The sequence below is a fragment of the Pseudopipra pipra genome, chromosome 8 (genome assembly GCF_036250125.1).
Source record: "Pseudopipra pipra isolate bDixPip1 chromosome 8, bDixPip1.hap1, whole genome shotgun sequence".
NCBI lineage: Eukaryota > Metazoa > Chordata > Aves > Passeriformes > Pipridae > Pseudopipra > Pseudopipra pipra.
Window position 1 is genome coordinate 35,142,265 of NC_087556.1, and position 26,897 is coordinate 35,169,161.

General features: G+C 38.7%; 1 protein-coding gene across 5 annotated transcripts in view; it reads left to right on the forward strand.

Annotated features, from left to right (window-relative positions):
* ATE1 (arginyltransferase 1) overlaps nucleotides 1–26,897 on the forward strand; it is a 74,778-nt gene that overhangs the window by 42,464 nt on the left and 5,417 nt on the right. For all 5 annotated transcript variants that reach the window (XM_064663627.1, XM_064663628.1, XM_064663626.1 and 2 more), the window contains one exon: nucleotides 12,531–12,651. In XM_064663627.1, coding sequence (XP_064519697.1) covers nucleotides 12,531–12,651 — 121 coding nt within the window. The remainder of the gene's footprint in view (nucleotides 1–12,530; nucleotides 12,652–26,897) is intronic.

Consider the following 26,897-nt stretch of genomic DNA (forward strand, 5'->3'; position numbering starts at 1 on the left):
AGCTGGGAGTGTTCACCTGGAGAAGAGAAGGCTCTGGGGTGACCTGAGAGCCCCTTCCAGTGCCTAAAGGGGCTCCAAGAGAGCTGGAGACAGACTTGGGACAAGGACATGGAGTGATGGGATAAGGGGGAATGGCTTCAAACTGACAGAGGGCAGGATTGGGTGGGATATTTGGACAAAATTGTTCCCTGTGAGGGTGGTGAGGCCCTGGCACAGGTTGCCCAGAGAAGCTGTGGCTGCCCCATCCCTGGAAGTGTCCAAGGCCAGGTTGGACGGGGCTTGGAGGAACCTGGGCTAGTGGAAGGTGTCCCTGCCCATGGCTGGGAGATTGGAACTGGATGATCTTTAAGGTCCCTTCCCACCCAAACCATTCCATGGTTCTATGATTCCAAGATGATGGAAAGCTGGTAGGGCTTTTGGTGGAAGTTCAGATTCTTCTTCTTCCAGCACTGGGGCTGTTGGCTCTCCCAGGGGATATTTGTGTGGGATGTGGGGTGAACCTGGTGCTGCCTCACTTTGCACATTTCTGTTTTGGGAGACCACTTACCATCTCTTCACTGTTTTTGCAGTGAGGGCTTTGTCTCCTCAGTGAGGGCTTGGGTTCAGCCTCATGGTTTGTGAGCCCCACAGGCCGAGCTGCTCCCAAGGTGGGGTCGGATGCTCTCCCGCTGAGAACGGACTCCTGGGAGAGCACAGAGGGGCTTTGTTTGCAAATTCTCCTCTCCCGGAAAACAAAGCAGGCTTGTTTAACAAACACTTGACAAACAAAACGGACCTAAAATTAGAATGCTTATTTCATGAATGAAAGCTTACTATGAAAACAAACATTTCTGAGGACAATAGAAGAAACTTCTTTCAAAGGCACGTGTTTCGATGGTCCAGAATTTTTGTGCAGATCCTTGTTGATCTTTTGTACAGATAGCTCTTGCTTTACTTGCTGTTAAGGTTTAAGTTCTAACACATGCTTGGAACACTGTGGTAATGTGAGCCTTTTTATTTATTTATTCAGTTTTTAATCTGCAGATGTAAGGGAGACAAGTAGGTTTAGATTTTTTGGCAGAGGTGACTTAGCCTGGTAATATAAATTTTAGACCCTTAGAGACTGAGAGTTATCATTGCCTTGTTGTCTCCTTCAGATTTCTAGTGTGAATAATATCTTTTCATGTGTGTTAGGGATACATTAACTTGAATTTCACAATATTATTTATTCAAAAGCCTGCAAAATTGTTTTTACTGATAAACTTTGCTGTTGTCTCCCCTTTGTCCTGCAGTTTTCTATCCTAAAATTACTGTTAACACCTATTTGTGTGTATGTGCCACTGTTGTTGAGGTTGTTTCTTCAGTAATAGGCTATGGATATTTCTTTGATGAATGACTAAAAGTAAATTATTTGGCTTGTACTAGTTTTATTATTGTTGGACTTAAAAAAACCCCTTGTCTAGTGTACTATATATTGATAGAAAGCCTTAAAGTTAAAAATCTTGTACTGTTCTGAATTACAGATTTCAGAATATTATTTCTTGCTCTTAGATGTATGAAAGCAAATAGAAATGAAAAAAGCTGGAGGGGCAATTTTTGAAGTGACATCGCTTTTCAACATGATTTAGTGGCCTAAATCCTATAAATGCTTTTGAAAATCCCACATAGCATATCTTAATCTAAAGCCAACATCACACATCTGAATTCTTAATTAGGAGTATATTTCAACTTGTGAATATCAACGTTTCACAATTTGCAAGGCTGTCAATTAGTCTGGTATTTATTATGTCTTGAAATATTCCACGGGCTGAGTCGGTAGCTGGGGCATGAAGGTGAAATATGAAATTATTTATTCAGTGTAAGGCTCCCACCAGCCCAGACTTCCTTGGGTAGGTCTCACTTTCTTGCCCTCAGAGTCTAGTCTGCGTGGATTTTTGGCAAGTTCTGTGTGGTTTTGGCTGGGTTTTGTGAAACCAGAGGCTGGAGCAGGACTTTGGGGAAGTCTGGTACAGTGGTGGGATGGGTCTGGGCAGCCACAGAGGGACCTGACCCATAAGGCTGAGCAGAACAAGGGGCTCTGAGTGTTTGGGGGCTCCTGACAGGTTGAGTGGGATGAAGGGTTGGGTTTTGGAAGCTGTAGGACTTCAGGGAAAACTCCTGAGAGTCATTGGAGAGACACCAGGAGAGGTGGGGAGAGCTTGGGCACTGGTGGTTGCCGGGGAAAATGGCCTTGGAAGTAACCACAGAACTGTGCTGGGGAGTTCTGAGGGTCAACATAATGGCAAAGAATTGCCCAAAACCTTAGAAATCCAGGGAAATTGAGGGGCAGGAAGAAACACAGGTTTCCATGTGCCCTCTTGGTGCTCAGTCCTGAACATTTTTATCCAGAAGCCAAGAATGTGCAGTTGGATTAAGTTGCAAGAGCAACACGTGTGTTGTGCATGGATAGAAGGAGGAAACTGGAGGCTTCATGATACCTGAAAAGTAAATGTATAGAATTTACCTCCTTTCCTTTTGTGTTGTCTTGTAGAGTTGTTGTGTTAAAAGGTGAGAAAAACCAGACTGGAGTTGAAGTGAGTCATGTGAGTAAGAGTAGCAGGTTTGACAAAATAATTTCTTGTAATTATCACAGAAGATTAAAAACATTGGTTTACTGTTTGGTACATCATAACCAGCGTCAATGTTTTTATAAAATAAAAATAAAAAATTGATGCACCCTGCCCTCACACCCATTTCTGTTGTGCTGGTGCTCTAGTTGTGGTGAACTTTAATTTTTTGGTTCCCTGTGCAGTTGTACAGAAAAGAAAACATTAAAACATGCTCACTTTCATTAAAATTCTATCAATTTGTGTTTGTCTGTTAGATAAAGACGGTGTGTAGTGTTTTTACTTTGATAACTACATGGTAGAAACCTCTTTGACAGGGAATTCATTTAGCTTTCCTGTGGAATATGTCTGTAAGCTACAGAGGAATGCTGTTCTTTTAGATATGACTCCAGCTAGGGAAGTATTAATGAATGTTTAAGCTATTTGATATCAGTGTGACAATTTTGTGCATGCAAAGCGTGTCTATGATCTATTAGGCTGGGCATATTTTTCCCAGTAATTACTTCACTTTATGTTAAATATGAGAAAATAAACTTTAATACCTAATTTCATACATTTAATTTAATGAACTCAAAAAATATTGTCAGTTTATGGCAGCCCTTCAAGAGGAAGATATGGGATCCACACGATTGAAATACTCAATTCTTTTTCTCTTTTTTTTTTTTCTCCTTTTACTTCTTGCAGCTGCCAAAATAAACTCCTTTTGAGATAGACCTAAGTCAACAAGAGTTGGTGTGTCTCTAATGAAGCATTCCTCTTGAGGCCCCTACTTGGGTTTTATCTTTGGGCCATAGTTTTTTTTTTTAGTCTCACTTTCCAAGTTAATGCTGGAGTCTCCTTAAGAATTTCTGCTGCAGATTCAAAGTAAACAAGTTCCATTTCAGTAATCATAGGATTTTTATTCCTCCAAGCTCTTTGATTTTTTTTTTTTCAGTAAAAAGACAATGCATATTACATTTTCTTCTGTAATATACTTGAAAAAATATCAAGTTGTTGAAAAAGTTGGCTAAAATTCAGGGAAGCTAATAATGCTCAAATGTAGAAGCTTAGAACTCTTCTTATTGTTTTCTACTCAAGTTTTCTCAAACTGTGCTACTTTTTTTAGCATTTTTAAGTAGCTTCTCTATGGACAAGGTGTATCCCAGCTTCCACCTTCAGAAGAATATCTGGGTGGTACCATCTTTAATTAGCTTGTTCTCAACTGAATTTTTAATGACCATTTCCAGTAAAATGTTAGCTGATTTTAGGTACTTGATTTGAAATCACAGAAGAATTTTCCCTGTGAAATGTTCTGAACATGAAACTCTTTGAATTCACAGGGAAACTCAGTCTCTAGATGTGCACAAATATACTTGAGTTAGAAATGTTCTTTGGAATCTCAGTCTTGTGTCGATGTCTCTGTTCTGCCAGTTTAGTATCACTGATACTAAATATTAATGACTTAGATAAAATGGCAACATTTGAAGCTATGCAATGTTTTGATGTTCTTGGTGGCAGTCTCTGGAATTCCAGCTAGGAATTTCAGCCAGTGGAGTTTTCCTGTAAGTACCATCTCATGTCTTATTTTTGTACATCAAACACAAAGTTTATGTAACAACATTGAAAGCTAAACTTAGTTTCAATTGTCTATTTTAATAAAATATCATTGTGTACAGCACAGATTAGCAGATATAAACAAAAAATAGAAATAGTACTAAAAAAGGGAAAGGAACCTTGGGAAATGTAAAGAAAGCAAAATAGATACATCAATAGTATGTAAAAGTACTTAAAAAACGTGCTTAAAAAGTGACACTAATTTTATGTAAACTACTTTTGAGTAGCTCCATACTTGTAATATTTCTCTTCGTTTCTCACTTTCAGGAGTTGATTTCGTACTTGTCTGTCATTTGGATATTATTATTTCAGCTTTGGATAAACATTCAGCCGACTTAGGGCTGTTCAGAATCCATAAATTTGCTGTTCCCGTCATCCAAAGTCTGGAACCAGGGGACAATAGCAGTTTCAGGGTAAATAATGCACCTTATTGGTGCATGAAGGGACCATTTTGTAATGTTTGTTGTGTGAAACACCTTAAATAAGGCAAATTTAATCCAAGATTAAAAGTTTAATCTACACAGTGAATGCTACTAAAATCTAAAAATCGTAAATGTTGAACTTGTCTGTGTGTGTCTATCCATCTTTCTTAGAGAAAAATGAGTAAGAGGGAGAGAATGGGAACAGGCACAGCTATTTAATGTCCTGTGTCCCAGTTCAGAAATGTTTCTCTGCACTGGACACTCATTGCTTGAGTAGATTTCAAAATGCAAAGAGTAGGAACATAAAATACTGATAACTGCCCACTCAAAGGTTATTCTGTAAATTATCTTAAGTATTCATTTAGATAGTGTGGGTATCTAGTCATCAAGGAGATTATAAAAGTATGGTTTTTATGATGCAATTCCTGAAAATACAGATTTTTTTCTTTCCTCTTTTGTGCAAGCCTAATCACTGGCTTTATTCCAGATTTGGTGGCTTTAGATAGAGAGTAGCTTTAGTTGCTTAGAACAAGTAATGGAAAACTCTCACTTATTGCTCTTTAAAAATGAGAAAGAACAATCCCTTGGCAAGAAGTCTTGGAGGAGAGAGAGCAATGCCTGAAATAGTTGTCAGAGGATGCCCAGAGCTGTGTCTTATCTTTAGCTCTGGACAGTTGCATCCCAAGCTGATAAGAGCTGGACAGAGTTAGAGACTAAAGGGGAAAGGAAAAAAAGGCAAACCTGTCCCAGATGTTCCCATTTGCTCTCAATGGAAAGCAATTTTTTGTCTCCCAGCCCATGTTGGCTGTTTGACAGTGTCAAAAACGAGCTAGAAAGTGCTCAATATTTCAGATAATTGCTATGAAAGAGGACAGGGTGAAAACAGCTATTTAGGCTGTACACTAAGTTATGAAAATAGCAGAATCCAAACAATCCAGAAGATTGCTAGGATTAGCATGTGTTGACAAAACAAAGAAATAGTAATAGCTTCTGAAGGTGTTTTGAGAGGAGGGGGAAGTATTTCTTTGGAAGTTCTTCTTTGCAGAGCACCACAGACAAATAAAGTGCTGAGATTTACCTTAAATCTCAGTGAAATTTAAAATAAACAGAATTTAATTCTGTTTTTGTGGTGGGCTAAGAGCATGTAGGCAGTTAATGGCCAAATAATTGCATGATAGTTGTAGGATATTGAACATGAAACTCGGCTGCCTTCCTTTTTGACTTTTACTCATTATCTTAATCTGTTTTACACTTACCTGAAATATTTTATTTACCTGAAGGACACTATGGAAACCTTCTGAAACACATTTTTTTCCCCTATGTTTAGTAAACAGCTAAGTATGAATATAGAGTCAATAATTGTAGGAAATTATTTGTTTCCTACGAGTTGTATGACATCTAAAAACAAGTATCAGAAGTATTTTCGCTTTGGAAACAGTTTATGATTAGTTGTTTCTGTTAATACTCCACGTGGAACTGGTAAATGAACAGAAAAGAGGTGAAAGTTGGCAAATTATATACAAATTTGCTTTGATCAGTCAGTTTAAAGATCCCTGAGGCACATTGAGAAAGAAAATACCAAAAATTGTAAACTGCCCTAAATAAGGGTTGGAACTAGATGATCTTGAAGAAGCCTCCCAACCCAAACCATTCTATGATTCTGTACTTCTGTTGGAAATACAATTTCAAATTATATTTCCATTTCATTTTATGGGAAACCAAGGAATATAGGAGAAGGTGGGTGTTTGCTCTGACTTTCCATGTTTGAGGTGCCTTGGGGAGCACCTTAGAGCTCCCTGGCTACCTGTAAAATTCCCATTGCAATGGTTTTGTGCCTGTGATGATGTAATGAAAAGAGTGAGAATCTGCACAGCTTTTTGAAGAGCAAGGACTAGCCCTTCATGGATTTCTCTAAAGCAGTTTGAGTTCTGTGAGCTACGAAATGAATTGTGGTTGTTATTTGTAACATCTTTTAAGGATTACAACTCATTATTCTTTAATAAAACAGAAAGATGGCTGAGCTCTCAAAAATGCACCCCTGGGGTCCTAAAAATGTGGAGTGTGTAATTAAATCAGAGTTTGCAGTTTGGATAAAATCAGCTGTTTGATGCTGGCACTGGAGTACCAGGCAGCCTGTTCACACGGGGTGGAGCCTGTGGTGAAAGCCATGGTGTCACTTATTCACTGAGTTACCTAATGATGTAACTCCTCTTTGGTCCCAACTTTCTTGTGTGCTGAATACTTTCTGATGATAAATTCAAAGTCTCCAGCCATCTCTCATGGATAAATAGAGCTGCTTGCTTTGTGTCTATTACTTAAGGGGTTTTTGTTTGTTAAAAAGGATTTTTAAAACAGTGACCGCGAGATGGGAGTGACTTTGTGTAGGTAGTTTGGGGGGGGGGGGAGGTTTTTTTTGTTTCTTTTCTGAAGTCTTTTAGGCCTTCCAGAGGTGGATCCCACATGAGTGGCCGTGGACAGTTGGCAGCACAGAGGGATTGAGGTGCCCAGCTCAGCGCGGGCACCGCCGACCTCCGCCTTTGCAAACACAGCGGGTCGAGTTACTGCCAAAGGGCTCTCCTGGGGATCCATAAAGCCTGTTCCTGTTTGTGTAATGAAATCAGGGAGCAAGGGTCTGCTGTAGTGCTTTGCTGGTGGGATTCCAGCGGGGTTGTCTTTCAGTGGAAGGGCTGAATTTAATCACCCCGTGGTCTGTCGTGCTCTTCCGCGGGCGGTGCCGCCTCGCCCGCACGGGTCGCGGGGGATGATTTTGGGTTGCTTTGTTTATGTAGCCAGAACGCTTCTTTTTAAGCATCAGGCTGGAAATGGAGATGAAGGCAGTCTTAATTCACTTTTAATAAAAGATCAATGCCTTTATTGTGGAAAAATAGAATACAGATGTAAGCTGTACCTGATAAAAGAATTAAATGTTTGACCTTCCTGTTTTGTTTTTTCAGTGCTACTGGTGCTTGACCTTCTTCATTTCTGAGGCTATTGTCTTTCTTGCTAGTTTTACATTTTAAATTTTACTTAGACTGCAAAAACAAACTCTGCTGGTGTTTTTCATCTCAAGTGCTTACCAAATCCCTCAGATTTTACAAAATATTTAAAAAGTAATCTCCAGACTGAAGCCTCATTAAAACCTTCGCCCTTCCTGTGGAACAAAAGTTCAGAGAAGTTCTGGCCGATTCTAATTTGGAAACTGTAAAACAAAAAACATCACGGTGTGAAGTATTAATTTAGGTTTGGCAGCCTCACTGTAAAATTCATTTCCAGAAGCTTCCAATTAAAATGCAGCATGCCTAATTGTATAAGAGAAAGCACCTTGAAGGCTCTTATATAAGAGGAAAAATACCCCGAAAATTAGTGAAAATAAAAAGTCTTGGAGGTATTTTTTTGTCAAACAAGCAGTGACATTTATATTGCAGTGAGTTGACTTGGTAGAAGAAACCATGTACTCAGGAATTTCTTAGCCATACTGATTTTCAGTATTGCTTTTTAATCAAGCCATTTGATAGATTAGTCAGGTATTTATCTTTTGGGTTTCTTTGTATCTTTGTTGTACCTGGTGCTGTCCTGCTCCTTGAGCGATGCAGTTTGTATGGTTTTGTCCTGGGATCCTTTTTCCCTGATTCAAAGAAGAAAAAGCAAAACTGGATAAAGGACAGGTTGAATAAGATGGTTAAAGGTGTAGAATACCTTAGCTAATAGTGCAGTAAAGAATATAGGTCCCTTCAGGCTGATGCAGGTATCATGGAATCACAGAATGATTTGGGTTGGAAAGGACCTTAAAGCCCATCCAGTCCCACCCCCTGCCATGGGCAGGGACACCTTCCACCAGCCCAGGTTGCTCCAAGCCCCATCCAACCTGGCCTTGGACACTTGCAGGGATGGGGCAGCCACAGCTTCTCTGGGCAACCTGTGCCAGGTTCTCATCACCCTCCCAGGGAAGAATTTCTTCCAGTATCCAACCAAACCCTCTTCCAGTTTACCCGGTACCGTATTTGTCTGTAAAATCACGAGTGACAGGGGGATAAGGCAACAATTGTTCACTGTATTTCTGTCTCAGAGGCAGGAACAAGCTCCAGCTCGCAGATGGAAGTAAATCAAAGCAATTGTTTAGGATTATGCAATGGCAAAATCCATTATTACTGAAATTACCTGGTTCTAGAAGGACCTGTACTGCAAACTGTTGGAAGTCAGGAGTGGATTGGCAGAGTAACACTAAAGGCTTATCCTGACATTTTAGTCTTTCCTGGTTGTTTTCTACTCATGGTTGTCAGAGATGGGATATTTGAGTGTACCATGGACATGAGTATGACCTGCAGTGGCTTTTATCTTATAATGGTTCAAAAGGTATTAATATTCTGTCTCAAGAAGGATGTTTCTGGTGTCCATAAAAATTCTAAACAACACCAAAAAAAAATTAAATTTTAGGTAAATATATGGGGTTTGTTTCCAAAAACATTTCAAAAAAGCACATTTTTTTTTGTTTCTGGACAAAATGTAGATGCAGAGAAAGAAATATGTGCAGTTGTTGTATATTGACAGAGTGCATTTCATCAGCAGGTGGTGTTGGATTTGAGAAGCTGAAACCTGAGACAAGTGCTTAGGGATGGTCTGTAAGATGATACTTTTTGTTGAAAGTCTTGTAGTTAAATATTCCCAAGATTGTCTGGACAGCTTAAACAGTGCTACTGTGCAAGAGCTTTTATACAGTGAGATAAAAGAAAGCAAAATGTTTTCAGTTGTGAACTTGTACCATAGACAGAATGACTTCTGAAATGAATGCTGATTTAATCTGAAGTCAGAGAGAAATGGTTTTCAAAAGCAGTTTTGCAAATCTGATTAAGTTCTGCTGTGATAAATCCCTCTGCAGCACTTCCCTTTGGGAGATCCCCTTTCTGTTTTGGATTTATGTTGTTGTACACTGCAAATCAGCAATATATAGAATAAGGAGTATAAATAGTATGCTTAGAGGCAATTTTTTTAGATGATGTAATCATTTTAGAGTGAGTAATGAAATTTGAACATTTTTCTAGAAGTGCAGATGGTCCTGGACAAGAGGTAGAATCTGTCTGGGTTCTCAGGTTTAGATGTTTTCACAGTCCAGGAATAAGGGGACGGGGGAGGAAAATACGAGTTGGATTCACAGGGGTTTGTTTTCATATTGAGGTTTTAAATATTTGGAGGAAAGTAAGTAAATTGAGAGTAAGTGCTTATGGAAAGGGTGGTGATGGGGAGGTGAAAGCCCTTAGACATTATTTCATTTGATTTAGGATATTCTGTGGGTTCCCTGTTTAATTCTGTCAATACAGACACAGTGCAAATGCTGTTCCTTGGAAAACTCCCCTCAGTAGGTCCCATGTTCCCACTTCCTCTGTGGAATGAGTCATGGGATGTGGGTCCAACCATCAGTGTAAATAAAATGCCTTTTCAGGAGCACTTTCTTCCTTCAGGTATGTTTGTAAACACTTTTAGGAAGGGAGGACATCAGAGAGCATCAGTGTCTCCTTTCATTTTTGCCTCTAATTCCATTGTGTGTCCCAGGTCAGCAGTGTGTCATCCCCACAGCCTCCTGTGCCTTCAGGGAAGTTTATTAGCAAGATCCTAAGTTTTGGGGGAAGAAAACATCTAAAGGAAGCCACCTCAGAACTATTTCTTCCTTTTTCTTTCCTAAGTAGGGTATTTTGGTGCCCAAAAATAAATACTGAACCTGCAGTGATGGCTTGGATAATCAATTTTTCCCGTTCCTGTGTTGCTCAGTACTGAAGAAGCCTTTTTTTTCTAATAATTATAACCAAACCACTAGTGCTGCAATGCAGTTAATTTTATATATCCTATTTATGCCAGACTATGGCGTTATAGAATTAATTGGGAAATTTAGAATATGGCTGCATAGTGATACAATTTTCATGTGTGGGATTCACAAAGGTGATAAATCTCAAGATGTGGGAGAGGTATTTTCTAGGAAAACTAAGTGGCTGGGCTGTCTTTACATATAGCCATGAGTATGCCCCTGCTACTGGGAAAGACTAATTTGCCACCTTGTATTTTCTGTGCTCTGAAAAATGATTCCTTGGCTATTTCTGCCTTCTGGGCCACTTGAGAAAGTGTCTTTAAATCAAGAAGTAGTTTATATTCTGGTTTTTTTTTAAATATGACTGAAAAGGCATGTTTTTTCCCCCAAGTCCTTAAATTGTTTCATCTGAGTAGTGGTGGCTAAAAGTGTTCTTTAAGCACTACCTTCACATACCATTCAATTATTTCTGTTTACAGAGCGTAACATTTCAAAGTGGTTTATTTAATCATGTCATTTCCATTCTCTGGCTTTAGAGGATTTTCTAAGGCCTTGAGGTTTAAACTTTTGCATGGACTTGGAAGAATATTGTTTTAATTTAATATAAAAATTTGCCTTTAATTAAAAAAAAATCTAAACCCAACACTGGTAGTCACCAGTCAGTCCTGAATGTGCTTCAAATGAGAAAATCAGTCACATACACCATTTCAGAAAGGTATATTAGGTATTTGACAAGGTTCAGCAGGAAGCTTGCCTATTTTTATGTTTTTTTCATGTGGGCAGTTTGACTGTTTTTATCAGAGATAATTCTTGTATTTTCTACTCAACAGTTTACAGTTGGTGGGAAATACATTAAAAAATGTTATTTTTCCTGTAAATATTATGAAGAGTCAAACAGTAAGAGTGTAAAAAGAGTTGGGGATCTCTGCAAACTTGCAATTGTTTCTTCTGGTTCTCCAAAATGGGGTGTTGCTCCATAAGAGTGTCCCTGAAGGAATATCTTTTTCTCCAGGCTGTAGTCAGGATAATTATGTGTGTCCCTTCCCAAATATTGCTCAGCTTCATTCAAGGGTACTTTGCTTTTTTCATAATGGAAACTGGAAAAAAACTGAACTTCATCTCAAGATGATAATCTTAATTACCTATTTACTGTAACTGGTATGAAGAACTCCTAGTGGCCTGAACTTCAGTGTCACTCCTGATAACACCCAATCTTTTAACTTTTAATTGAGGTCCTTCAACTTGTCATTCTGTTTGCTGTATGGGTGGTTTTCAAGCTGATACATGTAAGGAATTTGCAATTTAAAATTTCATTTGATATTGCCACCATATGGCTGTGGATGTTGAGAGGGTATGGGTTGAATGAGTAATGGCTCCAAGATAGATTTTTGACTGAAGTTATAGGCCACTGAATAATCTTATTTTAAATCAAATGAAGATCTGATTAGAGGAAGTTATTGTTGCTGAGGTGGTGATTTTCTGTGTAGCTAAAGGGAAAATAGTTATGTCTGTTTAGTTTCTGGGAATGTCTGCAAAGAATATCTTTTTAATAAATCAACAAAAAATGGTAGAATTTCACTAATCATTACCTGTAAGCTAATCCAGGAAAAACTCCATGAATTAAAGTGTTACTGTTTAAATAGCAATGAACGAAATGCTCCATCACTAATGCAATAAAAGCCTCCTGCTTACTGTTAAGTGGATTTTTTTCTATTAGATTTTTTTTTTTTTTGGTCTCCATTATTTGCTAGAATTACCAACACTTGAGATGAGCTGCCTTTGGAGGTGCTGAGTTTTTTAGTGTCGGCACCAGCTCAGCAGAACTCCAGAGGATAACTTAAATACAGAGTTTCAGTAAGCAAAGCCAAAACTCCTCTAGTCCATCTTGGATGTCGTGGAAGTGTGTGATGTTAATTTTACATTTTCATCAAGTGCCAAGGTTAGGTTTGTATTCCTGAGATGGTGCTGAAATGACTAAAAGCTGTGATTTCGCTGCACACTCATTTGGTGTAGATTAGATTAAAATTATTCCTCGTTCTTTGGAAAATCTGTAAAGCTGTGGCCAGAGTGTTCTTGTGCAACTGAGTATGACTGCTCTCTTTTTTGGTTTTCCCCTTCTTTTCTCCTTTCCAGGGTCAGTACAGGCCCTCTGACCTTCTGTGTCCAGAGACCTACGTCTGGATGCCGATAGAGCAGTGTCTGCCCCTGCTTGAGAACTCCAAGTACTCTCGGTTCAACCAGGATGGAAAAGCAGGTGAGTTTACCAGGAATGACAGGGCCTGTAAAATATCTGTCTTTTTATGATGTATCAGTAGCATCTGCTGCTGCAGCATTATGGAAATGTGATCTGGAAAATAGAAGAAGCGTAAAATTCACAACTCCCGCAGCAAAACTTAGCAAATGGAGAGTTTTGTTTTGAAACATAAAGTAAGCAATGCAAATTTGAAATACATCCTGTTTTAGGCACTATACATAGTTCAAAATTAACACATATTGCTGCCTTTCAGGTAATTATATTTGCTATTCTGGGCATGAACAAAACCAATCAGCTAATTGTTCCTCACGTTCCAGTCGGAGGGATGCATGAAGGAAGGAAATTGGAATCAATACAGGAAAGTGAAAGGGCTGGAGAAGCTTAAAGGCATCAAGTGCTTTTGTAAGAAACAAAGTGGCAGATTTATTTTAACAATCTGTCAGTGAATGTGAAAAATACAACCAACAGCAGAAGCACCTTAAACATCTTGAAGTAGATAGATTTATACACTCTGTAAAATAGGTGCTTAGTGATTTGCCACCATAGAATGGTTGAAAATGTTACTGACCAGGACATAATACAGAAATGCTACTGTAAAACAATGCAATCACATGGAAAAAATACATGTATTTGCTTTAGTTACTGACTCTCTGGGCCGATGGCAGGTCCCAGGCGAGCTGCGTTAGAGGATGATTGAAGTGGTGCTTGTGGGGAAAGGGAACCAACTTAACTTTAGTTATTAATTGGAAATTGCTGAATATCCCCTTTCTCCTGTGAATAACAATTGAATGTGGCTGTGGTATTAATCAGAGATGTGTGGTGTTACTCAGCTCAAGAGTATGTAACACCATGGTCTGTTTCTAAGCACCAAAATACAGATTTACCTGTCTCTGAGTAGTCTTCAACAGTTACTTCTTTCTTTTTACTTTTTTTTCTTTTACTCTCTTTCCTTTTTTTTTCTTTTTGATCTTTTTACTTTTTACTCTAGTTTAGTAGGATTTTCCTTCCCTAGACAGTTAACTGTTAAATCCTGGAAGGGTAGGATGTAGATAAATCAAAGGAATTTGAATAGGCTGCTTAATCAGGACTGTGAAGTTCTGGAAGTGCTGTTGAGTTCCTTGCACATCCTGTGCTTGTTACCTGGTTGCTCAACTGGAACACTAATAATAATTAGAAGAACTACAATAGCAAAGTTCAAATAGATTTCTAGCTATAGATTATGATTTAAAGTTTTAGTAGCAGAATTACCTGAAGGGTTCTGTGCAAATAGAGAATGTTCTTTAGGGATTGTGGATGTAGCCATGTGATGTGATGGGAAACAGACTGGGGAGCACATCTGGATGCTCATTGAAAAGAGTATTTATCCCCCAGGGAAATTCTCAGTGTGTAAAAGATTGAAATGAGCAGCACATGATCATGTCTTGGTCAACCAGAACCATCCTTAGACTGGGGAGAGGAAACTGGAAAGAAATTACAAAGGCAGGAGGAAGAAGGGAGTGGCTTTGGAGGCCAGTGGTGTTCAGGATTCTCTTGGTATTCAGAAAGCAGAGAGTGCTAAACTGCTGCCTTTGAAGGTGTTAACCCCATGCAGGCAGAGGGGCATCATCTCCTCGACTGTGTGAAATCCCTGTGGCAAACCACGTGTTTGGAAACCGCGGGATAGAAAGCTTTGCATCATTATCAGCACAGAATATCTCACTCCAGACACTACTGGAGCTGTGACTTGTGTCCTGTGGTTTAAGGAAATTAAAACATAGCTCCACGTTGAAGTGCACAGAGCCTGCTGTGAGCCTGAAGTCATTTGAGGTTTAAGTAGTTGCTTGCTCCAAGGAAGCCATTTCTCAACAATGAAATCAGTTCCTTTCTGAATTCCTTACTCTCTACAATAGTCAGCAATATGAGTTTAATGAAGTTACAGTGAATTTTAAAGAGACCAATAGGAATGATGGTGTGCTTTATTCCTCTTGAATCAGCTCTCTGTCATACTGTCCATGACTGTGGTGAAGCAGGTCATGATTTATCAGGAATAGGATGTAGAAACTGATATAACCAGATAATTAACAACCAGATCCAGTAAAGGAGTGGGAGAAACAGTGCAGCTTGCATTGCTATCTGGGGCAATAAAACAGTTGCTGGAAATGGTGATCTTCTAATATTGTCTGTAATGTCAAAATTTCTTAGGCATTACCTCATACTAGTTTCTTCATAATTCTCAGCAATTTCTGAATGTGTTTTCCCTCCCTTTAAAAAAAATTAAGAAATTTACCTCATAAATTTACCAGCTGCAGTTTCAGGAGAGAATGTTATGTGCTCTGACCTCTCAAACCTCTGTAATATGAAAAGGATCTTTGAGTATTCATGCACGTTACGTTGCAGAACTCCTCCCTCTAATCAGATTTATTTTTACTTTTCTGGCAAAAAAAAAGAAAAAGATGCTCAGAAAAAGTAGCCTTTTCTTTTCTAAAGCACAAGAAAATATTAATATTTGTGGAGGATTTTTTCCTGTTTTTTATTGTGTGGTTGTGTGAAGCTGTAGCATTTTCAGATGTTTTTTAGAGTGTATTGTTTGCCATTTCCTTCTTCTCTGGCGTCTCATACTTTTATCAACAGTTGGAGAATGAAAAGAGGACAGACAAACTAAACAAAGTCCTTAACTCTTTATACAAGACAAATAAGTCTAAGGAAGTGTCTCAGTTAATAACACTTTACCATCCCTACTTAACCTCAAAACACACCAATCATACAGAGACAGCAATGAGGTTTTGTACCAGCAAACACTCGAATTAGATACTTCAATAAACTGCTGGTGTGTGCATTTCCTAACATGCACTGGAAAACATCAGTTACCTCTGAAAACATTGTGCATAGCAACATTCAGACAGCATTCATGGATGGTAGGTCATGTTTGTCAAGTATTTTTGCTTTTATAAATCACAAGTTTTGCCTGAATTACTCATGCCTCACAACAGATTTTTCATTTTAATTGTCTGTTCAGTTTGAAAAATTCAGAAGACCTGGCATCATCTGATAAAAGAGAGAGGTTTATTAGGATTCTGATATGTTTATTATTAACTAGTCATCAGTCATTTACTTACAACTAAATAAGTAGTTAGTGAGATGGGGCACTAATAGAGGGTTTGGATAGTGATGCATTCTGGAAATTGAGATAGTGCTGAACTTCATTTAACAGGCCATTAGCTGTAAGTACAGATGGAGATATGCTGAAGAAAAAAGAAGTTAATTAAAAGGTTGCTCTGCAGATAAGTACTTGACAGGGACTTTGACAAGACATCAAACTGAGGAGCGAAATTCAGTCACAGGATAGCAGCTGCTGAAATATTTCTGGGCATGATCTGTGTGCCATACCCATTAACTTCCTCCTCTCAAAACTGCTCCTCGGGGTTTTACTTCACTGGTACTTTCACCAGCTGCTTTGCCCATGGGACAAAGGTAGTATGGAAAGAATTATAAGTAGTTTACTTGGTATCCTGGCAATATTTTTATCCTTCCACTTCCCATTTTCCTGAGATTAACCCAGTGACGTGTCTTTTCGCTTTCTAACATCTGTGGAGATTTTCAGTTGGTTGCTCCTGAGAGAAGCCTGTGAAAAATGTCTTCATGAAGTAAAATCTTTATTAAAATCTACTTTTGAGATGGTAATTAAATTAGTGGGAAACTTCAAATCTCTCTTCCCATCAGCACTGGACTGTAAAGGCTGTCAGATGAGGACAGATACAATCCCAATCTAAAAGTGCTTCAAAGCCTTCATAGTTATGTGACTATGTCATAGAATGTGGGATGGACATAGTGCCAGCCAGGGTGAACAGGGGGCTGTTACCCAAGTGAAGAAGCTTGATGTGAATTTCTAGGAATGATCCACAGCAATGTCAGCAGTGGAAGCTGCTTCCCACACTCCTGCATCTGCAGAAGCTGTGTGAGCAGGGCTGTGAGTGCTGCAGATCAAAAGGACTTCAAGGCTTTTTCTGCCTTGACTGATTTGTCTGCTGAAGTTGATAAATTTGGTAAGCTAATACACATCTGCTCAACTTCCTGTCTATCTAATAATAGACTGAAATCAAAACGGAATCGAATGGAATACATTAATTAAAATGAAAGTATTTTCTCCGGCGTTGAAAAATTACACATAACAAAGCCATAACATAGGCTCCTCTGTCTTTGCTTTGTGTGCTCTTAGAGACAAGACAATCTTTGCTCCAGAGAGTGTGGTTAACAGAAACCTTGATGGAGGCAAAAGGGTGGGATAAAGAAACAGAGAAGCACTTCTGGGTTGCCTGTTGAATTGTAGTAGTAGACTAAATTATGGTCTATTAATAGACTAAACTGAACTTTTTGTAAACATCACAGTGAAGGAGAGTTTCAAGGAGGGCTGTAAGGAAGTATTTCAGTTGTCTTTCAGAGTTTATGGAGAAATCTTTTGTAGTGTGAGAGGTGTAGGAGGAATGAAGAATACGGGGAGACACAAAACAGATAAACTCGTCTGGGATCTCAGATCCCACAGTCAGAGGTAGAACTTACATTGCTGCCTGCAGGTGCTAGGAGTGAAGATGGAGGGAAACAGAGAGTGGGAAGCCTTAGAAGTGATGTTCTCTGATGTGGTCAGGGTACAGGTAGCTGGCAGAGATGTGCATGGAAAGACGAGGAAGAAAATTCTGCAGTAGTTCATGTCAGTAGAACAGTGCAAAGAAGGACTTGGCAAGAACAAGCTGTTGAAATAAGTAACAGTAGGATTCAAACTTGAACATCTAGGTAGATATTTGTAGAGATGAATAAGAGAGGCTGTTATTTGGATACACTGTGTAGAAAGAAACTGGATGTGGAAGCCTGAAGAGATGACAATGCCAAAGGATTCAGCAACCACCTTCCTTCCACCCCTTGCTCTTGCTGCAGACCAGACTTTGCATCTGCCACTTCCACACGGCAATAAAGACCTTGTTTCTTCCAGCAGACTGGAAGTCCTTAGGAGAATTTAGGCTTGAGTTGACCAGTTCCCAGCTGGTCTGAGCCAAAATTATGGTAGGCATTGGAATCAAGAGAAGATGACTTGTCTTTTCTGTGCTTTCCAGTGATCGGCCTGCCCAGCCACCCAGGAACTGTGTCTGCACAAAGGGCAGATGCTGAAATCTAAAAAGCCTTTAAAATTGCTTCGTGTTCACATACAAGTCTTAACCATTGGAGAAAAACAAAACCTAAAAGGAAAAGAACACTAAAATCTGTGCCTGAACTCTCATTCCCAGGAGTATGAGTCCAACAGTCGGTGCTGGAGCCCTGGGACACGACACAAAGTTATGTAGAAGTCAGAAAATCCTCACTTCAGGCTCACAAGAATCACTCTGTAAAAAACTCCATTCAGTGTAATCCCTAATGGACAGAGTTGATAGCAGATCACTAATTTTGAGTTACCAAACTAAAGAAAATTATTTAAGATTTTCAGTCTCTTTCTGTAGTAACCTTGTAACTTTTGTTGCAAGTTTTTACCAGGTTTTTAAAATTTATGAGAATACAAGCTGAAAAAAACTCTCTTCAGAAATATATCTGTGTATTTCTGTCTATTCTGCTGCTCATAGTGAGCTAGAGTAGTGAAAGGCAAACAACATTCCCAGTATTTAGCAACAACTGAATCCTCTGATTAGCAGTTGCTAATAATGCATCTTAATGCTTCTTGCACGAAACTGAGGGTTATTAGTTCCAGTAAATAAAACTTAAAATCCTTACCCAGAAATCTGCAGGCTTGTTATACAAAACTATGTTTATTTTAAATATATGGGTTTGTGCATAACGCTTTCAGTACAAAAATAATCTGTCACAACTATTTTGATAGCTATCATTTCTAGTGTTGTGTTTTTCAAAACATTTAATTTTATGTACAATTTAGATACTGCTATTAAAAGTGTTTCAGATGTGTTTTACATTTATTGTGTGCGTGAACACGAGTATTTTGACTTTTTTTCCCCCCCATCAAGTGCAGAGGCTGTTTAATTTTACAGTGTATTTAAAAATATAGTGTATTAGCATGATACTGGTCTTATCCCTCCTCCCTCTCTCAACAGAGAAGCCACGATCACATATTTGTATCCTGAAAGTGAACTGTGGTTGCCATTTGGTCACGTCTGATAGTTCAGATCCCTGGCAAAGTCCGTGTAGTGTTGCATCTTTGGATCCAGGCAGAGGGATTAATGCAAAAGCCAGTATATGTTAATGTTTATAAGGGTAGTGTGATGCAGATTAATGTTTACAAGGGTAAATGCACTGAGGTTCTTGAGACGATGAAAATGTGGTCACAAAACCATCCCAGATGGAAAACATTAAACCAATTGTTTAGAACTGTGCAATCATCTGATTTGGGAGAAATTGCTGGTTTTCTCTAGAACAACTGCTGTTTATAATATTTTTTAAGATAGTGTTGTGTACTTTGGAGAGTTGGGAAAGAGTTTAAATAAACTCTGATAGACCACGAACTAAATTCTCCTAAAGAACTGACTTTCCACTATTATCAGAGCTATGGGTAATAAATTTGAATGCTATAACCAAGAAAAAGACAGACATATCAATTCTTTCCAGCAGCACCTCTAGAACAGACACATCTTACAAGTTTGTATCTGTTTCTAATTAAGTTTATGAACACTTAGAGCTGTCAGAATGCATATTTCTAAATCCAGTGTGATCCTTGAGCGTCCAAGATGTTAAAACAATGAAGATAATGCCAATAAGGTGTAGCCAGGCAGATTTTTCCCTCACTTTTTAGTGTATTTGTATTACAATGCAATGACTGGCATGGGGTCTTAGCCTTATATGCAAAAATATGCTCAAATATTGCAGTGCTTCTGTAACAAAAAGGCAACGTTAGTCACTTAATTTGTGGGTCCTTAGCAACTGGCAGGGCACGAATTGTTATGTGGGTCAGAAATTGCAAACTTTAGTAAATATTTGGGATTTAAAAATTTGTATTTATTGATATTCTGAATATATCTGCTGCTGACATGTATGTGGCAGAGTAAACCAGTGCCCCTCAAGCAGCACCACTTAGTTCTGCTGTGGTTCATGAAACCTTTGGCTTGGACTGCAAAATCCTCAAAAATATGTTTTAATCCAAAAATACCATCATAGAGATTGTGTAACGAGCAGAGGTATTTTGAAATTAAATTTTTTTGAGGACTTTACTTGAAAAAGAAAGATATCCAGGCATACTTTACTTCTCGTCACACTGAAGAGACGAATCTTAGGTGGCTTTATGCTCAGCTAGACCAGAAATGAACTTATGAGTTGCTGAAGATTCAAGGGAATGTGGGGAAGGGCAAGGACTGCCAAATCCTGTAGGAACCATTTTCCACACGCAGAAGGCGTTAGAAGCACAAGGGCAGAAATTAAAAACCAAATAATGTGGGACAAGCAGAGAGATGATGCAGATTTATTCCATGCTGAGGACAACCAGTATATGGGATTAGTTTCAAAATGTGATAAAAGTTGAAAGCTGTAATTAGGCCCAGGCACAGAGCAGCTGTGGAAGGGACACCACAGGCATGTGCTGAGCCCCGGCTCAGCCACCTCTGCCAGGGTCAGACCTTCTGGAACAATCCACGGTGCCTCCAAACATGTTCACTCTCTGCCCTGGTGACATCATCCCAGCTTTTCACGTGGAACATAACTGATTCCATGTTTTAATTAATTTAACCAGTAAATTGATTGCTGTAAATCTGATTTATTTAGCTGATAAGCTACTGCCAATTGCTTCAGTTTTTCCTATTTCATGGAAATGTTTGCATTTGTAATTCTCAGCTTGACTCTCGTCCCTGGTTTTTTTCCTCCCCACATATCAGTCTTAACAAGGACTTTGCTCTTCTTTTTGAAAGATCCTCTTGCTGCTTTCTGCCATTTTCACTTCTATACAGTTCAAGTATTTTAATAAGTAGTATTTAACTCTTTTTTTTCAGCTTTTCCTTCCCATATTTTTGGAGCTGTAACTCCTTAAAGCATAACTCTCTAAATTTGTTTTTTGTGCTGTCTTTTCATGGAATCACAGAATGGTTTGGGTTGGAAGGGAACTTAAAGCTCACCTGGTTCCAACCCTCTGAGCAGGGACACCTTCCACTAGCCCAGGTTGCTCCAAGCCCCCAACCCTGGCCTTGGACACTTCCAGGGATGGGGCAGCCACAGCTTCTCTGGGCAACCTGTGCCAGGGCTTCCCCACCCTCACAGGGAAGAATTTATTCCTAACATCTAATCTACATCCAACTCTCCTTCCCTTTAAAGCCATTCCCCCTTGCCCTGTCATCCCCACCATCATCCCCATCCCTAACCTTTTCTATTTAAGACGCATTAGTATTCTCAACCTTTAATTCACAGATTTTATAGCATGTTTACTGTGTCTCTCCTGCCATTAACTGAGCCACTTTGGATTATGTTCTTGATGACAAGTAGCTTGCTAAAGTCTCTGTAAAGACACGTGTGCAGTTTTCATTCCCTGCTAAAAGTGACTTCGAGTTGCTTTCATGTGCTGGTTCCAAGTGCCTGTTGGAATAGAAAAGCCTGCAGAATCCATCAGGAATTAGTTTGGTCGTGAATGAGCTGGTAAAACTTGGACTTAGCTAGTTCTGATCTGCAGAACTACCTCGTGCAGGCTGCTGAGTCAGGACACCTGGTTTAGGGAGAACATGCCCTGGAATAGCATCTCCCAGTGCCCATGCATTGAAAACATTGTGCCTGCTGTGGTTCTGCCTCTGGCCCTTGTCTGCAGGGTGCATTTAAACTGAAGGCATAGCTGACAGTTGATTAGATAACCAAAAAGTAGAGTTAGAACAGGAAAGACAGGACTAAAAAAAAAAAAAAAAGCCACCAAAGTGTGCTGGGTGTGCAGTTAATATTCTTCATTGGCAGTTCACATTCTCATTTCTCGTATCTGAAGTCATCAAGAATAGTGTTAGAGATACAACTTCAAAGGAAGTGACTAGTTCATTTTGTCCTCTGGAAGAGCATCTAAAAGTGAAATAGTTATCTTTGTCAACTTGCCATCAGCTGGATTATGCTCCTTTTTTTTTTTTTAATTTCTTAGTGTCATGACTTTGGAGGCACTGGATGCTGTTTTCAGATGGGAAGCTGTTCAGTCTCATTTAACTAACATTTTCCCAGGTAGTACTAGGGGGATTTTTATACTGCATCCCTAAAAAGCAAGCCCTTGGAGAAATATCATATCAGTCCTTGATAGGACAAGAGGAAGTGGCCTCAAGTTATGCCAGGGGAGATTTAGGTTGGATATTGGGAGAGGTTTCTTCACTGAAAGGGTTGTCCAGCCCTGGCACAGTTGCCCAGGGCAGTGGTAGAGTTCTTATCCCTGAGGGATTTAAAACCTGTGTGGATGTGGCACTTGGGGACAGGGGTTAGTGGTGGCCTTGGCAGTGCTGGGAAATGGTTGGACTTGATGGTCTTAGAGGGCTTTACCAACCTAAACATTCTGTGATCTATGCTTTAAATCTTGCCCTTCAGTAGCTATTTTTCAGGCACCTTTTTTTTCAGGATAATAAATCGAGGTATAGAATAATTGTATTATATGAGAGCTCCTCATAAATAAACTGGGAATTTTATATATATGTTGTTTTATGTGCAGTTCTTGGGTTGTGTTTTGTGGACACGCTCTTTCCAATGTGTCCAGATCAGCAGGACACAGTTGGATTTTAGTGCTGGGCAGCTTAGTCAAAGGCTTGTCTGCAGGTAAGCCAGAAGCTTTTGCTTACAGCTGAAACCAAGAGCTGCTCTGAATTGCTGTATTCACAGGAAATGTTTTCCATTGGCCCCTATTCATGTTTACTACTGGAATAATAAGAGTCACAACACAATGAGTGATTGTTTCCTCGTGGCCCAGCGGGGTGAGGGCTCTCTGTGTGTCCTGGGGGGTGATTAGGCTGCTCCCTTCTCGGGATTGAATTGCAAATCATAAAGCAGTTGTATGATTTCAGGCACCAAGCCCAAAAGTTTTGTTTGGAAGATGTCTCTAGGATTTCCCCTTGTTCCAACCTCCTATCCTTACCCATTTTAAGGATCCCTGTAAGTTATACATGTAAAACTGTGATTTCTCTGTCTTCACGTTTTAAGGATCATTGATAATGTTCTGATAAGGTGCTTTTTTCCACTTACAAACATTCTCTTTTTCAACAGTGCTTTCAAAAACTCCCCCTTTTTTCTTTTTTTTTGTTCTTGTTAGAGTAACTGCAAAGATTTGGCTGATTGAGAATATCCTGAGCGTTTTACTGTACTTCCTTTGTGACTTGTGCTTTCTGGTTTTAATTAAGAATTCTTTTCATTGAATTTTTGTGTGTCCTTGTTTATGCTTCATTTTAACTGTACTCTTACTTTGGTTTGAGTTAGTATTTTTATACCCCAAGGCATAGAGGTCTTTAATATTCCTTAATGTATGAGTCCAGTGTGGAAGAAGAAATATGAGAAAAAGCACATTTCAACCATTGTTTTATATAAATACAACTATTATTGGGTATTGCTTATTGTCTCTTTAGTTTTTGAGGATGACATCCTATACTTTGCTGGTGAACAAAAAGTAATGATGCTTTAAATTGAGTAAGAAATGAGCTTAAATTCAAAGGTCAGAGGTATTTGGCTTCTGACTGCGGTGGAATAATTTTCTATTTTTATTAATTAATATCTCCTATATTTCAGTTATAAAATTTGAAAAGTTAATTTGTTTCTTCCTTTTACAGTTTCTTTGTTTTAAAATCATTGATCATTGATCAGGTCATGTAAACCAGATGTAGCTTTTCTTTAAAAAAAGTTGAACAAAGGCTGTCATGTTTCTCAAATAAATTAACATCACTGTAGCATAACCAGCAAGGGATGGTGCTTCTTTTGATCATTTTTACACCTAGTTTGAAAGCTTGACTATCATGAAACTTTTAAACTTCCTGTAAATTGAATTTTAAACCTTTTTTTTTTTTTCATTTATACAGTGTGAACATTCTGTTCATCTTTAAAAACCATGTAGGTCCTAAGTGCTTCAAAATTGACAATTAAAAACCAAGAACAACTTGAAACAAAACCAAAAACCCAGCACACCCTTTGGGCTGTCAGTCTGAAAAATACAGTTATCAACTGTTTATTTTTGTGCTTTCTGTTATGTGGGTTTCATTTTTTCTGAGATTCCATTTTTAAGTAAAATGAAAACTAATTTATAAAGTGAGTTATTTACATGAGAGTTTCTTTTGAAGTCTGCTTTCAAGGTGAATCACAGGTTTCAGTCCATGGCACAGTTTTAAATATTTAAATTTTTGAATTAGGGCTGGTTCTTTGCCTTTTCCTTTCCTTCTTTCCCTGTTTCATCCTGCTAAGGGGGGGAAAAAATATCCAGGTTCTCTGTGTAGCATGGATGCTGAAGGACAAAGTGACTGTGGCCAAATACTTTCACTATTCCATAAGTTGAAGGAGCATTTCAGGAAACTGAAACTTATGATCAGAAACAGCATCATTTCAGAGTTTAGTGGGAGTGCCACATTTCTTTTTTGAATTACTAATTCTGAATCCATTCTGTGCAGAAAATGTAAGAAATATGGTCCTGTGACTAATGTGGGGTGTTTTGGAATTTGGCAGTTGTCCTTTTTCCTATTTAAAAAATAAGAATGTCAATAAATTTGTCGCTTGTTTATAATTATTTCTTCACTTGTTTTCCTGTAAACGGAAAAAAAGGACTTTAAAAAAATGTTAGCTTGCTTGCATTTTTACATAATACCCCTGACAAATTAAAAAATGTCATATTTTTGATGAGGATATCCAAGGGGGATGAGGGAATAGGTGCCATTGGCTCGGCGTCACACCTGGCTCTAGAGAGGGGCAGAGAACACTGTGGCTGCCTTTCCACATCACTGCTGATCAAAACCAGCTTGGCCCAACTCAGCCAGCACCAAAGAGCTGGTTTAGCAATAGTTTGCTGCAAAACCCTCTGAACCACCATGGTTTTTGCAGCGTGGTGTTGGCTCCCAGCCTGGGCCAAGCTGCAGCTCCTCTGTCCGAATCTCAGTTGTCCAGCTTTGCCCGTCCTTCCCCGGCTCCCTGACCACGTTGGAGCTGCTTTTCACCTCAGCTTATGCTAGGTAGTAATAATAAAGATTAATGCACTTTTGAACAATAAAAACCTTCGGAGATCAGCTTCCCAGAATAACGTTAGAAAAAAATGCTGATCGATTCCTGGCTGCGAGGATTCCGAACGTGGAATTCTGAATTTCTCTATAAAAGAGCACTACTGAACAGTGAGTAAAAAAGGTAAAATCATTCCTCCTTATTTCACACTGGCATTTCAGCAGGAATGCGTATCAGCATGTTTTGGTTTCAGGAGGGAGCTTGTAGTTCTAGGAGGAAGTTGATTTGGGTTGTGCAAAGAAATAAGAACTGGATTGTCCAGGAGCACGTCAGGCTTCCTGCTCCTCACATTCCTCCTTGTCCCTGGGGTGTAAAAGCATTTTTGGGGCTGATTGCAGGCTGGGGCTGCCTTTGAAAACCCACTGCTGGTACTTTGAGTGTGTTGCTCAGTGGTGCTGCCTGTGCTTTTGATGAAGGTGATGAAGGTAATGTGTGAGCTGGGTCAAGAACTCAAATCAGTGTCTGTAGAGACAACCCGTTGCATAAAGGGACTTTGGATCACTGCTGCTTTTTACTCTGTTTTTTACTGGTACTTAGCAACGTATCTGCTATGCTTTGTTTTTTTAGAAAGGAAATCCCCCATGTGTGAATTCCATGGAACAGTGGTATATGGGGCTGGGAACAAAAAATTCTAACACCTCTTGGAGGTCTTTATTGGGTCATGGTTGCAAGGTTGAATTATATGTGAAATCTCTCCTATATTCAAATTTCAGTAGATGACTGCAATATAAATAATTTGCTGCTTTAGGAGTATAGGGGAGAAGAGAAAGAAGTGACAGGTAATTTATTCAACAAGAATTCACCTGTATTTTTAGCTCTGAGACTTACAGGATAATATTTTTGTAAAGACAGTTGGCAGCTGCAGTTGCCCAGTTTCCTAAAATTACAGATATTTTCAATCTACAGAATTGATTTCTCTGCATTTTGTGTATCTACCATCCAGGCTATTGATAGATATAACTGAATTAAAGGGATAAAGCCTTGTATGTTTTATATACCAAGTGACAGCATCTCTTGTGTAGAATACAATAAATCAACAGCTCAGAAGGTAAAAAATGAGAAAGAGGGAGAAGGAAAAAACAGGCTTTTTAAAAAAACCTTTTTAGTGGTAACAGTACTGCATTCAGTAATTACAGTAATGATTAAAGTTGCCCTAACATGTTGTTACACTATCTGATGACAGTGTCTTCCCAGAAATTGAAGTCACTAATTAAAATTTCTTTAGTAAAGCTTGGAAATAATACTTACTGATAGAGATGTTTTTTCTTCTTTTCAAAAAGAAATTTTATTTAATTAAGCGTTTGAATTGGGATTACTCCTGTATCCCAGCATCAGCCACACAGGGAAGGCCTGTTAGAATTCAGTTGGCATCTTCTTAAATATAAAGCAGATTTTATTATGTGCCACTCAACAGGAGCAGATATTTAATTTTTCTTATTGGGAGAGTAATTTCTTTATTGAACTGTGCCAGAGCTCAATCTGCTCTTATTTTCCATTCAATTATATTAAATTTATTGTGCTTATGTTTAAATTGTGTATAAAGGGAATACTCTCCTGAATTCCTAAGGTGTTGCTCCCAGAGCGGCAGCAACTGAAAGGTGGCTGAATCTTGACTTACGGATTTGTTATGATGGTGACACAAGTTCCTATTTGCCTTCTCTAAAAGCTTAATTATGTACCTGAGATTATTTTACTCATACTTAGCATCTCGGCAAAAGGTTTCTTTTTCAGATGGAGTTTAAATTATGTCTATTTAAGTACTTTTGCAGAAGGTTATTTTTATTATTAAATCTATTATTTAGGGGGAGTCTATGGAAGAACAGGTAATCATTGTAGACATTTGGACTGTTATTTTGCTGCCTTTCAAGGATCTGGAATGAACTTTAATGTGTAGAACCAATACAAATACAGTCAGTCAAACATAAATTTGTAAGACCATGTCTTCCTTTAAACTTTTCCTGATGATAAACTCATCACCAAGTCTCTCTATATGTAGTTTATGCACAGAACTTACTGAGTTAAGCTTAAAACACGTGTGAAGTATATTACAGTGATTTTTTTTTTTCAAGATATTGGTGTTTTCTGGATTGCTC